The sequence below is a fragment of the Parasteatoda tepidariorum genome, chromosome X1 (genome assembly GCF_043381705.1).
Source record: "Parasteatoda tepidariorum isolate YZ-2023 chromosome X1, CAS_Ptep_4.0, whole genome shotgun sequence".
Lineage (NCBI taxonomy): Eukaryota > Metazoa > Arthropoda > Arachnida > Araneae > Theridiidae > Parasteatoda > Parasteatoda tepidariorum.
In genome coordinates, this window is record NC_092214.1 from 19,029,396 (window position 1) to 19,046,298 (window position 16,903).

At 29.6% G+C, this 16,903-nt stretch overlaps 1 protein-coding gene across 4 annotated transcripts in view; it reads left to right on the plus strand.

Moving 5' to 3' along the window:
- The window catches only part of LOC107443981 (BTB/POZ domain-containing protein 10), a 92,393-nt gene that overhangs the window by 69,984 nt on the left and 5,506 nt on the right, over nt 1-16,903 (plus strand). For all 4 annotated transcript variants that reach the window (XM_071187947.1, XM_016058018.4, XM_043040053.2 and 1 more), the window contains 5 exons: nt 573-824; nt 1,370-1,472; nt 8,075-8,195; nt 11,435-11,532; nt 14,300-14,399. In XM_071187947.1, coding sequence (XP_071044048.1) covers nt 573-824; nt 1,370-1,472; nt 8,075-8,195; nt 11,435-11,532; nt 14,300-14,399 — 674 coding nt within the window. The remainder of the gene's footprint in view (nt 1-572; nt 825-1,369; nt 1,473-8,074; nt 8,196-11,434; nt 11,533-14,299; nt 14,400-16,903) is intronic.

The following is a 16,903-nucleotide window of genomic DNA, read 5'->3' on the forward strand; positions in this document are numbered from 1 at the left end:
ATTTCTGACGGAGCGAAAGATCGAACTGATGGGTCATCCGCCGTACAGCCCTGATTTGGCACCCAATGACTTCTTCTTATTCCCACACATCAAAAATAAATTACGTGGACAACGATTTTCGACCCCCGAAGAAGCGGTTGATGCATTCAAAACGCATGTTTTGGAGTTACCTCAATCGGACTGGAAAAAGTGCTTTGAAAATTGGTTCAAACGCATGCAAAAGTGTATTGATCATCATGGAGAATATTTTGAAAAACAATAAAGCCAATTTCGATCCTACATATTTGTTTTTTTCATTACCAGAAATATAAATAGCAACCCTCGTATTTTGCAATTGTATAGCCAGACCAGTATTACCTGTAATTTTTAAATTAGGGTAGAAAGCCAAATTTATTTTAATGTACACATGAAAAGTGACAGAAATATGAAGATGTCTTACGGTATATATGATTTTTGTAAGAAGGTGTGTTAATTTTTTCTTTTAAAAATAGTCAAAATTCCCAAAGCAAAATTTTTTTGCCATCCTAATGGTTTGCATTGAGCATTTTGATTGTATCTTTTCTTTATTTTAGAGTCCGGGCCCATCCAAGTTTTCAAGTTTTGGGACCAGCTCGAAATCATGGTAGAGATACATGTTTATCAGCATTTCCAATGGGAGCTAGTTGCTCAGCTCCAGTAGCCAATTCAAGTGCTTTACCTGCTGCCAATCAGGGAATTAATGCACAATCTGTCAGTGATGAACGAATTACTCTTGTTGTAGAAAATACCCGTATTATTGTGGATCCAGCATTATTTGCTGCTCACCCAGATACAATGCTTGGGAGGTAATTATACATTTCTATTATGTGATGAATACTTTTGATAATTTCTTAATCCTTAATAAATAAACTCATAATATTCTCTTTTTTTTCTATTTTTAAGATTCTTCCAGATCTAGGTAAATTGAGTTCCCTATTTTCTATACTAACAGTCTTAATTACGAAGTTTCATATTTAAAATTTACAAAGAGTATTGTTTCAGAATTTAATTCTTACTCCTGTTCAACAATTTTGAGTTTTTGTGTATAACAGATATAAATTTCATACATTAACCTGATCGCGAAAACTTTTACTAGGTGTAAAGTAGTTGTATATTATAACCACAGTCAAAGAATAAAAAAGGTTAATATTGTAATTACACCACAAACAAATATTCTTATAATTTTATTTTTTCTTTAAAGCTATTTATCAAAATAAATATTAACATTTCTAATAAAGTAAACAACCCGATAGTCATTATATTTTCGTAAATATTTTCTTTTTCATTTAATCTGAAGTTATTAAGACTGAATTCAACCCAGTTCTGAAATATTTTTTTTAAACATTTTTAGGATGTTTGGATCTTCCTTAGAAAATAACTTTACTCGACCTAATGAAAGAGGTGAATATGAAGTTGCAGAAGGCATATCAGCTACAATTTTCAGAGCTATAATGGTAAACTTTCACACATATTTTCAGTTCACGAATAATAATGAGGTATTTTTATTTTCAAATTACTTTCTACTAGCATTTTGTGGGATCTTAGAATTCCTAATTTATTTTTATAATTCCTTGTTACATCCTATATCATGCAGTGAGGGAAACAGAAATTTGTAAGCAATTCCACAGAAAGTAAGACATAATAGGTGAATTTCTTCTTCTATTTTTTAGTTAAAAGTGTAAAGAAAACAGTACAGATATTTCTTTGTAATGTTTTTAGTAAATGGTCTAGAAAATAATACTTTTTATCCAAAAATTTATTAATTTAATGCCGGTTTTAAGGGCCAATTTATTTAAAGTATTTTTATAATATCAGTAAGTACTTTTATATAATTAATATTTAAAAAATGATTTTAAAAATGTGTACTACTGTGATTAAAAAAGGTTCATTTTTATTGTTCCTTGAAATTTTAAAAGAGTGACCTTAAACTTATAAAAAATTTACCTAAAAAAAAAAAAAATTTAAATCAAAAATATCCGTATAGTGTGCTGCTTACCTCTATTTACACAATGGCCAATGGTTTGAAACTAATCTTTATAATTTATCTGAAATTATTCTTAATTTAATTTCGTTACAGGAGTAATTTTTAAGTTTTTGTAACAAAAGTTACCACAAACTTTTTTATTTATTGAATTATTTTTGTCTCTTTAACTTACAGCAATAGCTACAAGATGATTGAAGCTATAATGAAAGGGCTAAACTCAAATCCAGTATATCTACATCTCATCAACTTAACAAATATTATAGATCTAAACAACACATGCGTTTGCAGATAATAATTTTGTAGAAATTACAAATAAGTACTAACAGTGTTTTCACTACAGCTCGAGAACGCGAGAATCTCGCATATTTTTTTCTTTTCTCGCATTAAAAAATTATTACTGCGAGAAATTCGCGCATTCTATAAATCAATTTCAAAATTCGCGAATTTCTCACATTTTGGAAGAAGCTTCGAATTACGCTATTNGTATTATACATCTTTCACTATCTTCAACATTTGCTCCGTTATCTAGCTTCCCTATTTACCAGTATTGTTCAGAACCTTTCCGAACAACAGAACACAACCGAACCACGGAACCCCTTTCAGAACACATTTCTCTGCAACCACGTGTTTACCATAGGTAAAGTTTTTTCAAAATTTTTATGCACTAATGTAAGAGGGACAAATACCTAGTAAAGGCAAAATCTTCTATGATGATGCAGCAAGAATAATCAATGCTTTAAAAAATAGAAGACGTTAAAAATGTATTATAATAAAAGAAAGGATTTTTTTTCCAAGTCTATTTGTGTTTTTTAAGTTTTTGGAAATCTCACTTAACTTTCTGAAATCTCACCCTGTTTTTGAGAAAGGGTGAGAAATTCTCACCCATTTTTTTTCTATGGTGAAAACACTGACTAATAACAAATTTAAAAGCATCAAACTTATTAAATTTGGTAAATAGAGTGCACGAAAACAAAATGTAACACCCTAAATCACTTTTGATCCAGTAATCCTATTTTCACGCACTTGGTTTAAAAAGGTGACTCAAAATAGGCTAATAACTTAATGCAGATGATATTTTAAGTTACGGAAACATGCTTTCTCAGAATTAATATACCTCTCTTTTTTATTAATTTTTATTCCTGATCCTCAAAATGTGAGGAGTAGCTTCACTTTCAGAAAAATGGCCTCAATAGTTTAGTCAGGAGAAAGAATTATTTAAGAATTATTTTAATTTATTAAGAATTTGGACCCCTTAATATAAATTTCACTTTTTGCATAATTCCAATTTTTTTCCTTCCTTTGATAGATATAACCTGTAAATAGCATTTTTTTTTTGTTATGAATATGAAGCATTTGTAATTCAATATAATACAATTTAAAATCAAGAAACAAGCAATTACAGAAGAAATAAATTGCTCAAATCACTTTTGGATTTCTAGGTCCATGTTAGTGATTACAGAAATGAGTTTATATATTATAATATGATAAATAATTATTAAAAAAACATAAACACATATAAAGGAAAACACAAAAGAGTTTAAAAAGGAATCTAATTTTCAAAGTTTAAAGGATGGCAAGCAAGAGTAGCTGTTTTAAAGCAAGTTAAACCAGTCATGAAAACTCAAAAATGTAATTATGATTATAAGGATTTACATAAAAAAAAGATAAAGGGTGTTTAGAATTTCTGTGATAAAATATTTTCATTAAGTAAAGAAAAAGTGGAAAAAGTTTTGGAGTTTTTGAAAGTTTTTTTTTTTTAAAATGGCGGGCACTTGGGATGTATTGTCCCATTGGCCTCTTAATGCCAGAACTGCTACTCTCTTCTCATTATCCAGTGGGCACCTGTGGCGAAGCAGCTTCGCCCACGTCACACAACCACAGACCAGTTTATAGGGCGGGTCACATTCACACAAAGGAGAAAGGACATAAAACGCAGAGAGAAAGAAACATCCATGCCCTGAGCAGGATTCCAACCTTCGAATCATCGGCTCCGCAGTCAGGCACGCTAACCACTCGGCCACCTGGTCGGCGAGTTTTTGAAAGTTATTTAAACTATTTGCATTTTGAATTTCAGCAGATAGTAAATTAAAGCATTTTTACAATAAATACTGACAACTTGGATGAAAACTTTCTTTTTAGACTTGTGTATGAAATTTGGTTAAGTCTTCTAGTACTAGTAGTCATGTCCAGGGCTAAAGAGAATAGAAAGGCTGGTTCACTCCTTTGAAGTATCTCTCGCCGCGCCGATCCTCCGACATCACTCTAGTGACGTAACTTTGGCGCAAAGCTCGCACTTTTACTTCAAGAACGGAGCGTTTGGCCTTACTAGCTCTAACTAATATTGGATCATTTCTTTTTGCGAGATATTCTAAGACATTTGTTATTTTCTATAATGANGAGAAACTTGCTAATGGCATATTACTAGGAACTAACTATAGAGTTTTGGGCATTGACAAGGTAAATATATGCTTTGATTTAATATTTCCAAACAATTGAAATTTGCATGATAAAAATTATCATGATATATTTTTGTATTCATGAACGATATATTTTAATTTTTATGCATACAAATATTTTAAATTTTGCAAAAAAATAATTTTTGATAGTTATTAAATTAATTAAATGACATTTTTAGTTTTTCATTAAAATTTTATTTAGGGAAACTGATTTCATAATTGTGTGAAAACGTTTTTAATTTGAGAAAATTGTAATTCACTTAAAGGAATTTATTCATTCCAACGTTATTCCCTGTATTTCAGAAATTTATCAAATCCTAATTGTTAAAAAATTGTTAGCTTATTCAATGATTATATTGCGATTATTATGATTATTATTGTGATTATTTTAAGTTTACTGATTGATTGATTAACACTTATTACTTAGCCAATCTAACCATAAAACTTACTTTTTAGTACGTATGTCTAAAGTTAATTTTTTTTTTCAAGTTAAACAAAAGTTACTATTTCAAGTTACTAAACAAAAATAAAAAATAATGATACATGTTTCGAACTTAAAATAAATGCTAAGAAAATGAAAAACAATTTTCCAGAATAATTCTTTTATTGTTATCTTTTAAAACAGGTTGAAACTTTGAATGGTGATCAAACCCAGCTGGTTAAACTAAGAAACCCTCTTCCAACATTATCAGAATACATGGGATCTTGGTCAAAAGAGTGAGGAAGTTTTTTTTTTTCATTTGAAATAATCTAAATCCTGGCAAGATTCATATTATTTTAAGTTAAATTCATATTGATGTCTAATTTTTTGATAATTTTATTTTCAAAAGCATGAAACTAATGTTTAAAACGAATCTATGAAGCTGCGAAATACGGAATAAGCCATAACAGACTGATAAATCATTTAATTTATTCGTTCACTGATCGATGGACTCATTGAATAACCCATTTAGTTAATCGCTATTTCATTGAATCCCATATTAACTATTGATTCTTCCTTTTGCTCATTCATTTATTTACAGGGTGCGTAGCGTTTTTAAAAAGTGCTCAAAGGTGCTTATTTTCGTTTTTAAAAGCCCTTAAAGGTGTTTTTTTCATTTAGTGTTTTTAAAAAGTACCTAATTTTCCCTTTCTCAAAATGGAATTTTTCCTTTACTATGTTGATTTTCGCTTCGAATTATGCAAAAAGACACAGTTCACATTGTTCTATTCAACGTTTGCACAATTAATTCAACCCCAATCTATTTCGGCGTATTGTCAATCCGTAGCGTATAGAAACGCCATTCATTATACATGATTCAAAATTTCATGATTTTTTACAATTGTCAAAAACAATGCCAAAAGGTTTTTTTTTGTCATGACAGTTAAAACAGGATAAAACCGTCAATTGTCAAAAACTTTCCAACCCTGCCTAAATATGATATTTTTTTAAAGTGCTTAAAAATATTTTTTGAGTGCTTGAAAAGTGCTTAAAAGGTGCTTATTTTTTTTGTTGAATAATATGGCTATGCACTCTGTCTAGACTGTTCAAAACTTTATCAACTGTTTTGTTTATGTCTTTATTTTCACCCTTAGGTAAGCCTGTGTGCTCTAAGTATGCTTGGCATGAATACTGTTGTAGTTCTGTTATCATGTTTTCCAGGTTTTCTTTCTTTTTTTAAATTAGCTTTTTCAGATCGTTTAGAGTTTTTGAACAGCTCCTTTTTTCAAGGTTTGCATGTCATTTTTTATATTGGTGATTGTTTTTTTTAGATTTGATATGTGATTCAAATATATGAATATGAATTAATTTGAATGCATTTTAAAAGTCCAAGTTTTTCGAATACTCATTAACCCTTTCCTTCTCACTCCCGTGATATTCCCGGGCTGGAGTGTTCAGTAGTAACGTGCCAATAAGAATAAAACTAGTTCAGTTCTTTTACCCAGAATGCATTTTATTTCTCATCTTACACACCAGATGGCAGTACCAGGATATTTTTATGGTAATTGTAGATAGTTTATTTTAAACTAGATGTCTGCACTAATTAAATACGTGAATAAAAAAAAATTCACTTTTATGACCGTTTTCTTGAAAATTAACCGATCGTTAAGGGGTTAAAATGTTCTGAGGGGGGCGGATTTAGTTCTGAGTTTTCTTTTTCCAATTTTGCAAGTGCGTTCAGAATTTCTTTTACACGTTTTGCTCTAATGTTGACGTCTAATGTTAACGTGTAATGTCTAATGTAATGTCTAATGTTAACGTGTTTTTGCTTACACGTCTGCACTAATTAAATACGTGAATAAAAAAAAATTCACTTTTATGACCGTTTTCTTGAAAATTAACCGATCGTTAAGGTGTTAAAATGTTCTGAGGGGGGCGGGTTTAGTTCTGAGTTTTCTTTTTCCAATTTTGCAAGTGCGTTCAGAATTTCTTTTACACGTTTTGCTCGACGAATTTTTTTCAGGATTTGTTTTCTGCATTCTGTTTAGGTTGGAATTTCTTTCTGAGGTTCTCACTGAGAATTGGTTTATTGAGCTTGGTTTTTGGACTCATATCTTGACATTTTATGCATTTCCATCTATTTCTTTTTCCTTTGGTGAGACTGAAAGGTCTTTCACTAAAACCTCAACAGTAAAAATAGCAGCTGCTGGAATATTGAATTATATCTTGTTTATTATATTTTCATTACATGCATTTCAAGCTATTTTACACAATTTAGCACTTAATAGGTTATTACCAACATGTTTCAGTTAATGTATTGACACTATTTATATGAAAACTTTATCACTGTTATTTATTACTATTTTGTTGAAAATAACTTTGAAAAATAAAAATTGTTCAGAGAATGAAAAAACACACAAACTCTTTACAGCTGTTGCCAAACATCTATTTAAACATTATTTTAACAATTTATCTTTTACTATATCCTTTGCATTATAAGCAATAGTTGAGAAAAACAAATGCTGATATTTCTGTGAGTATTAGTTTAAACTATGACAATGTTAAAATATATCATTTATATATTGCTTACCAATTAAATCGACATTGTTCTTTAAAAAGCGCTAATATTTCTGATTTTCACTTTGAGGGTTGGGTTTTTATTAAAATATACTACAACAAGGAATTTTATTATTAACTTCAAAACTTATTGCTTTGTTGTTTTGATTTTTGGTGATTGATTTTTGAAATGTTTCAGTTCTACATATGCATTATTATTTTTTAAAAAAAACTTACTATTAACTGTATAACATTAAGTTATTATATACATAAGAATTTTAAACTACCATATAATAATAAATTGTATATATATTAATAGTTTTTTATAAAGCTAAATTTCATCTGTTAGATCACATTTACTTTGGCGANTATTTTTAAAAAAAAACTTACTATTAACTGTATGACATTAAGTTATTATATACATAAGAATTTTAAACTACCATATAATAATAAATTGTATATATATTAATAGTTTTTTATAAAGCTAAATTTCATCTGTTAGATCACATTTACTTTGGCAAACTTTTAAAAATCCTCATTACTGCCCATTATTTATTTCACCTGTAATTTTCTGTGTTTTAGTTTTTAATGTTTTAAATAATTTTAAGTTGATTTTCTTATCTTTCCTTTTTAAAATAGGAATATTACACAACTGGTATTATTCATTGTCCTCCAAGTGTATCTGTTCCTGAACTCAGAGATGCTTGCGATTATTTGCTTATTCCATTTGATGCTAACACTGTAAAATGTCATAATTTAAGTAAGTTTAATTATTTTCCTGCATTTAGGAATTTTTTTTTTCATTCTGCTTAAAGGTTTTCTTTATTTCTTCTTTTTTTATTTTAAACATACTTATTTTTAAATGTTACTTTCTTTCAAATGCATCTGAACAAAATTTCACATTGGTTAATTTTTATTCACAATTGAACTACAGTAAAATTGAACACAAATATTAAGGTTGAAGAAGAATGCAACAGTTTTCATAAATTGTTTTTTAGATGTATTTATAGAATATGCTAATTTCCTATACCTTATAAACTGTTTGTTAATAACCATATTTCTTGAATGTTGCACATGCATCTTTGTTCACTTTTCTTTCTCAAAATACAATAACACAAATTTTTAGTGTAAAATCTTCATTAAATAGAGCTTTAGCTTTTGTTTAATTGATTTTTTGTTCTTCATGTAATCAATGGAGAATTATTTTAAAAAAATTATATTATAAATCGAACTATTATGTCATGTTAAAAAAGAGAAAAAAACTTTGTGCTATCTCTTTTTTTAATTTTAATTTGTAAACTTATCAAAATAGCAGTTTTGTTAAAAATAGTGTTTTTTTTACACGATAATTTTCATTATTAATGATATTTTTAAGATTTGAAAATTTCAACAAAAAGTTTGCATCTTACTTTTTCTGTCTATGCAATAATCTTAAAGTGATAAATATTGGAATAATGTGATAATGGCTTAGCAATGGCTAACTTCACAAATACTTTTAGTGTTTAGATTATTTTATGTATTCGCTTAACGTTTATGAAGTATGCAATTGATAAAGAAAAATGTTGCTAATACATATAGTTTAAAGTAGGAAAAATATTATTTTTTGTTAATTTATCTAGCATGGAATGTTAATAATTTATCTAGTTTGTTAATTTATCTAAATTAACACTAATTTTTAATTAGTTAATAATTAATAATTTAGTGTTAATTTATCTAGTGTTTTGAGATATTCATAGTTTGTTTAGATAGTGACATAATTTAACTCCGTCATATTCTTATGTTATTAAGTACTGTATTTAATTCAGTCTATCAGAAATTCTGTTTCTATTCTTTTAGATTGTAGATTTCATGAATTTTTTTTTAAAATTTCTCAGTTAACTATATTCAACATAGCAAAATTTTTAAACTGTTATACACTACTGGCCATTAAAATTTCTACACCACGAAGGAATGCAAATAACAGAATGATATTTATTGGGCACATACATTATAGTTGGAAGAACAAGTGATTAAATTTTTAGGATATTTGGATGTATAGATATTAAGGAATCAGTACTCAGAGCAGCCTCCCATGGCAGCAGTAACAGCAGTTATTCTTCTCGGTATCAAGTCAAAGATATATTAGATAGCATGGAGGGGTACAGCATTCCATGCAGCTTCAACATTATGCCAGAATTCATGGGTCGAAGTGACTGACAAGAAGTGGCGTGCCAGTCATTCAGCAACCATTGACCAGGCGTTTTCAATTGGTGAGAGATCAGAAGAACGGGCTGGCTATTGCAACAGATGAACATGTTCTGTGTCAAGAAAGGTCAGGAGAGTGCAGGCAACATGCGGTCGTGCATTGTACTGCTGAAACGTAGCGTTATGGAGACCTCGGAGATAAGGCAGAGCAACTGATCCTAACGCATCAGAAATGTAATGACTGCTGTTCAAAGTGCCGGCCGTCAATGCAAACAAGAAGTGATCGAGACGTGTATCCAATGGCACCCCATACCATTACTCCAGGTGATGGGCCAGTATGATGATTTCGAATGCAAGCTGCCAATGGGCGGTCTCCGCGATGTCGCCAAACACGGATGCAGCTATCATGATGCTGTGTACAGAACCTGGATTTGTCAGAAAAGACTACGCCATGCCACTCCTGCTTCCAAGTTTGTCATTAATCACACTATTGTGATGAATCACACCATTGGAGGCGTTCCTGCCTGTGATGCAGTGTCAAGGGTAGCCGAAGCCATTGTCGTCGTGCTGGCATTCCATGCTGCTGCAAACATTGTTGACTGAGGATTTGTGACGTAGCTGTACTATCCCTTAAGGCCATGCGGATAATATGTCTGTCTTCTCGGGTGTTACCGCTGAGATAGTGCACGGCGTCCCATATGACCGTCATGAACCCATCGATTCCATATTCTGCTAACAGTCATGGGGTCTCGACCAACGCAAGTAGCAATACTTTGGTATGATATACCGCAATCCCGGTAGGTCACAATTCGACCTCAAACTCAGACACATGCTGGCAGGCATTTCTCCTTCTTTCACGAGGCATAACAAAAACTTTTTACCCAAGAACAATGCTCAAATTCAATTTCTGTATGAGAAACTTACTGCTAAATCTCTTCTTTTATACACATTGTAGGTGTCACTATCGTCGCCTGCTTTGCATAAATGCGCTGTTAAGCTACTCATTTGCATACCACAACATACTTTCTCCGTCCTTCAAATTTCACATTTGTGGTGTGTTGCCTTCCTGGTGTAGCAATTTTAATGGCAGTAGTGTATAAATATTTGTTACCATTTGAAGTTATATAGAAAGGTAATTGTTATGTGGAAAAGAGAAATAATGAAATGTTTTACTAATTAAAATAATTTTTGTTCAAAAAATGAATTGTGCTATTCCACAAAAAGTCCTGTATGACATACACTTAGAAATGGGATTCTTAGAAAAATATTCTTTTGCAAAATATTAAGAGATATGTAAGAAAATGCTTATTAAAACAAATCCATACAATGCAGGAAATTATTAATGTACTGAACTTGTAGGAGTAATAGGCTGTGTTTTCAACTGTTTGTTTGACATGTTCGTAAACCCCGAACTTTCTAGCAGAAATTTCTTTTGTTAGAGAATAATTATTTCCCACATTTCTTGTAAAATTATGAAGTTTTCTACAATTTTTTGCATTTTATAGCACAAGCTGATAACAATGAAAAAATTAAAAGGTTATTATTTTTTTCAATAATTTTTCATTAAGCCAATGAAATACTTTAGTTATAAAACATAAATATAGTTAAGTTATCTATATCAGACTTAGAAGTATTTCAAAGTGCTTTCAGTTATTTAGTAAATTTTGAGTAAACATTTTCATTTCTTTCTTCTCTTTATGCTTACATTGATTTTATTCTATTATAAAAGAATGTTGTTAAAAAAAATTTCTTATGTTTTCTGTTTCAGTTAGTAAGGAGTGCTAAAATTGTTTTCTTAATTTTTTTTTTTAATAGGAGGTTTTCTACATGAACTTTCTAATGAAGGTGCCAGACAACAATTTGAAAGATTTTTAGATGATCTTATTCTTCCAGTTATGGTATCATCTGCACAGGTTAGTTAGGTTATTTTTGTTGAACTTTAAAAACTATTTAGAGTAGTTGGGAGAGAAAAGATCATCTAAACACTATTTAGATGATATCTTCAGGCCTCCCAAATAGTCCACAATTTTCCCAAAAGTCTGCAAAAAAAATTACTACCATGAAAGTGCACCCGTGATTGAAAATAACCTCATTTTACTCATTTCTCTTTTTAAAAAATTGCAACTTATCAAAAATAATTTAATTTTTACTGGTTTAGTAGTTCCACCTTCGCGCAATCACTCATTTATGATGTCATGTTAAAGATCGATGATTTTCAAATCAGTGAGAGCTAGTAGCTAAGCAAATTTGCTCTAAGTTAGGAACTTAAGCCTTTCATGCAATCACTCATTTGTGATGTCATGTTAAAGATCGATGATTTTCAAATCAATGAGAGCTAGTAGCTAACCAAATTTGCTCTAAGTTAGGAACTTAAAACTTCGTAATATACCAAGAGATAACGTTTTCCCCAATACTAGCACATGTTTAAGCTCAACCATTTCGATTTCATATTTTATGCCCAATGCTTAGTTTTTTAGTAAATAATTTGTTTTGAAAATATGATCATTTGCTTATTAAAATTATTTAGAGTATTCAAAACTTAAATTTTTTATGAAATGGCGAAATGTAAATTTTTAAAACAATGGCTTGGTATGATGGACTCTGACGGGCATATTGTGTCTGGTTGGGGTGTCCAACGTGAAAATAATGTGATTTGTGTGGTGTGCAATATGATGCCTGTCAATATTGATAAAGGGTTTTATGCTATGAAAAGGAATTTTGAATTGAATAAACCTAAGTCAAATTTTACAGCAAAAAAATTACAACGAACTTGCATTATCTGGTTGTGCCTTATCATTAAATGTGCTGAGCATTAAGGATCAAGCTTGGAAAGCTGAAATTATTTGATGCCTGAAAATGATTTCTTTTAATATCCTAATTTACCTGGAGAGACATAGATAAGGTGTTTAATTGTATGTTTCCGTCCTCAACTATGAAACACTTTTCACTTAATCCATCTAAAGCAACTTACTTAATCACTAATGCATTAGCACCCTATTTCAGAAATGAATTTTTGAAGAACATTAAAAATTCATTATATACTTTAGAATTTGGTGCAACTACAAACACTACTAGTTTCAAAGACATACTAGAGTTCGTTTTTGGTCTGAAAAAGATAAGTTTTTTCTCATCACTTTAAGACATTTTTCTTAGGCCATGCAAAGACAGAAGATGTAATAAAACATCTAAAATCTGCCTAAATAATGTAGATTTGACTTTTTTCACACTTGTTAATGCTTTCCAGTGATGGACCTAATGTTAACAATGCCATATTTAATCTAATAAATGAAGAAATAAAATCAATTAGAGGAGTTGCGTTGCTAAATATAGGATTTTGCTACATAATACATTTATAAAAGGTTTAAATGTTTTTGGGTCTAACACTTCTGATTTAGCTATTGCATTATTTATTTTGATGGATGGCCTGCTAGAAAAGATTTTCGAACTGTTTTGGTTGAAAAAAAGCTTAAAAACCTTTACTTTATCAAACATTCAACTTCAAGATGGCTTACTTTAGAACCAACCATTATTAGAATTTTGGAACTTTGGGGTGGAATTGTTCATCATTTTTTTTAATTTATACCTCTTGCAGGAAAAAAGTTAGATTCTACAAGTTATAAAAAAAATTGTTTCTTTTCTAAGACTACCACTTATTAAAGCTGAGTTAAGTTTGTCTGTGCTTGTTCTACAGTTTTGTCCAAGTGTACTAGATTTTTCCAAAATGAAGGACCCTTAATGCATGAACTTTATGATTGCATAAAAGAACTACTTAAAATGGCTGGCAGAGTTTGTAAACCAGAAATTGTGACATATCTTAAAAAAAGCACATGTGCATTACCAGATATATTTGATCAATACAATTAGTTGCCTCTGAAAGATATTGCTATGTGCAATTGAAGCCAAGGTAGCTTCATTTCAAACCTGCCATCATTGTTAACTTTGAGATTTCCTTAAAAATGTTCTTAAGTGGCCTGGAGTAGTCAACAGGCCTGGATTTCATTTTACAATCAATTTGATCTCTAATTCATATTTAGTTTAATTTCCATATGTCTAGTAGTTTGATAGTATGTTACTAGAGAGGATTAATGCAATGCTTTCTAGGAGAATAAGCCAGATATAGAAGCACGGAATTAAAGTGACGCATTAGTTTGTGAATGTGCCTCTTACACACACTTGCTGAGTGCAAAGTAGTTTTTAAGTTGAGTTTGTGGCAAATGTTATTGCTGCATTATATAGATGACTTAACAATATGAGAATAGTATGACTGAAACTTACAATAAAAAAAAGCAAATTTATCATACTTGATGATATAAAACTTAATTTGCTTTATGAATGTAGTAAAACTGAGTTAAAAACAGTTTTATGCGCTCAAAAATCAATCAAGCTTTATATATCAAGTATTTTTTTCCTCTTCAATTTTTGGAATTATTCTTTCAAATATATATATATGTGTGTGTGTGTAGTATGATTTGAGAACTCATTCTTATCAAGTAATAAGAATATGTTGTATTTTATAACAACATAAGCAAGTTTAAAAAATATTTTATTTTATAGAATGAAATATATTTTTCATAAACATCCTGACTAATGAAAAAATATCATTATTCTAATGCCGTACATATTTGTTTTCATCATAAATTTTTGTATATTAGTGTACTTATAAGTTGTTTCTTATTTTAGCGTGGAGATCGAGAATGCCATATTGTTGTTCTATTGGATGATGATATAGTTGACTGGGATACTGATTATCCTCCACAAATGGGTGAAGAGTATTCACAAAGTAAATTTACCTTGTTCTTTGCACTTCATGTTTGTGAATTCATTTTGTTTATGATTATATTTTCTATAAACAAAACAAAAAATTAAGCATTGCTCAAATTTGACTTCTGAAACTGATTTAAATTTTTAAAGGGATACTTCTTATTTGTTGGATAATGTATTCAGTTTATTAGTTGCAATGAATATGAATGCATGATTTCAGGAACATATATGAACTTTTTTAAGATACATCTCCTATTTTATTTATCCTTTATGAATGTAGTTTACTATTGGTTATCTCTCCTCTAATTTGAGTTTATTCTTGTAACCAATAACTGTAAATTCAGTATGGACAAAAAATTATCGTAATGATTAACACTCCATGAAAGTTGAATGAAACTTGTCTCAATATTTACAGACATATTTATCTTTTTTATCCTTATATTTTTATCTGCGAAAAAATTCAGAACAAATGTATAGCATAAGTTTATAAGATACAATGATAATTTCTTGGCAAAATAAGAGTTTTCTAAAATACCAAAACTGTAGGAAATTTAAGTAAGCATTGAAAAGCATTTTTTTTTATTCTTGAGGTAAAGCTTTCAAATAGCAGTCTTCAAACTTATTATAAAATAAGTTGTGAATAAAGTTTTTCATGTATTTCAAATGTTGCTCCTATATGATCAAAGAAGACATTAGGTTTAAATATTCGCAGTTGTTTCTAAATATAACGAATATAGTTGCCTCTTAATTATCTGCAGAACTGGGTGGTACAACAACTTCGAGTTAGAGAATACCACGTATATTTTGCATATTGGTTGTAAAATGACTCCGTTATATATATTCTTATTAGTATGACCAAATTAAAAGTTTTCATATGTATGTAAAATATTTTCTTTTCATTCTAAAATCATTTAAGAAGGAACTATTTAACTAGTGTAAGAACACTGCACAGTAGAAAATATATTTACAGGACAAAGATTAAAAATGGGACGTTACCATGCTATCAATATAGAAGCAAATTCTGCATTGATGGCCAAATACCACAAACAATCATACCCAGACTGCTCCAAAAAAGATTAATAAACAAGAAAGGAAAAAATCTGATGAAAATAATATATTTGACTAAAGGGAAACTCGATCTTTTGAATGAGGGTCAAATGTTGCAAGTTTGAGTATTAAATTAGTTTATATGCCAAAATGGAAAACAACAAAATTCGGAGTTAAATGTCTAAAGTTATAAATTTAATAAGAGAATTGAAAAAAGTAAATAAAACCAAACTAATCAATTTAAAATGTAGACAGGCACTCAATTATGTTTCAAAATGATCCAATGAAAGTGCCGTGGTGTCAGTGCTTTCCATTTTTATTCTTTATTTTGTAAATATTTTATGTTGTGAACTGGATTTATATCAAGTAATTTGTTTTAATTTGCATTTTCTTCATATAATTTTTTATTTATAATTTATAACGTTAGCAGCTTTGCGCCTTTGTGGCAACTCCATAAATATTAGTCCTATCACTTCAGAAATCGAATTTTCCAGAACTTTCATTTTGTCGCCAAAATTATTGCCAAGTCTGCAAAAATGTCGCCAAATCAAGTTTTCCATAAGAAATACTTTAAGCATTATTTTTTATCTAATATCTGTTAGAATTATGCAATTTTCTAATTAAACTGTTTGTTGAGGGTCCGCCTGAGTTATTTGGCCTAATAACAAAAGAATATTTACAAAAATTATGCATATATTTTCAAATTCGCTACAATATATATATATACATATAAGATTAAGAGATCTTATTTGTAGAAGAAAACAAATAATTTCCATAAACAACAGACAAATCCGTTTCTTCAAACATTTATTTAGCATCTCAAAACAGATACCTAAAGGATTTCCTCTTTTAAGGTGTTGGGTGTTTAGGGCCTCAATTTTACTAGCAATTACATCGTGAGAAAGCCACACAATTTTTGGTAATCCCATTTTTTCATCTAGGGATTCTAAAAAGAAATTGAGTATGAAATTTTTACAATCGTAATTTACGTTATGAAACGTCATCCAAAAGGGAAAATTTACCCATTTCGTTTCGTTTTAACAGATGACTCCATATAGACTAGAAGGCACTTTTAGAATTTCCTAACTGAGTTTATTACTTATTAACTTTAGAAAGTAATCTTTGGCATTAATTATAATTTGATTAAGTAGTAAAAATAAATAATTTGTACCAATAAAGACTTTGAAGAAGGGATTTAATATTAGCATAACGATTAATAAAATTGTATTAAATTTGAAATTAAAAATACAGAATAAAATTTGACATATCAACATGCAGCTTAAGATATATCGACTGTCCAAAAGTAATGAGCTGTTTCCGAGAGAATGTTTATGTCTTTTACATCACGACAAGTGAAAGATGAAGTACATGCCGTGGTGTAACATCACAAGTAGGTGTTAAAGTTATATTCAAATTATGGAAACTGTGCTGGATTGTCTCCGTATTGTTATCTACTCTGGTTCCTCTAATTATTTG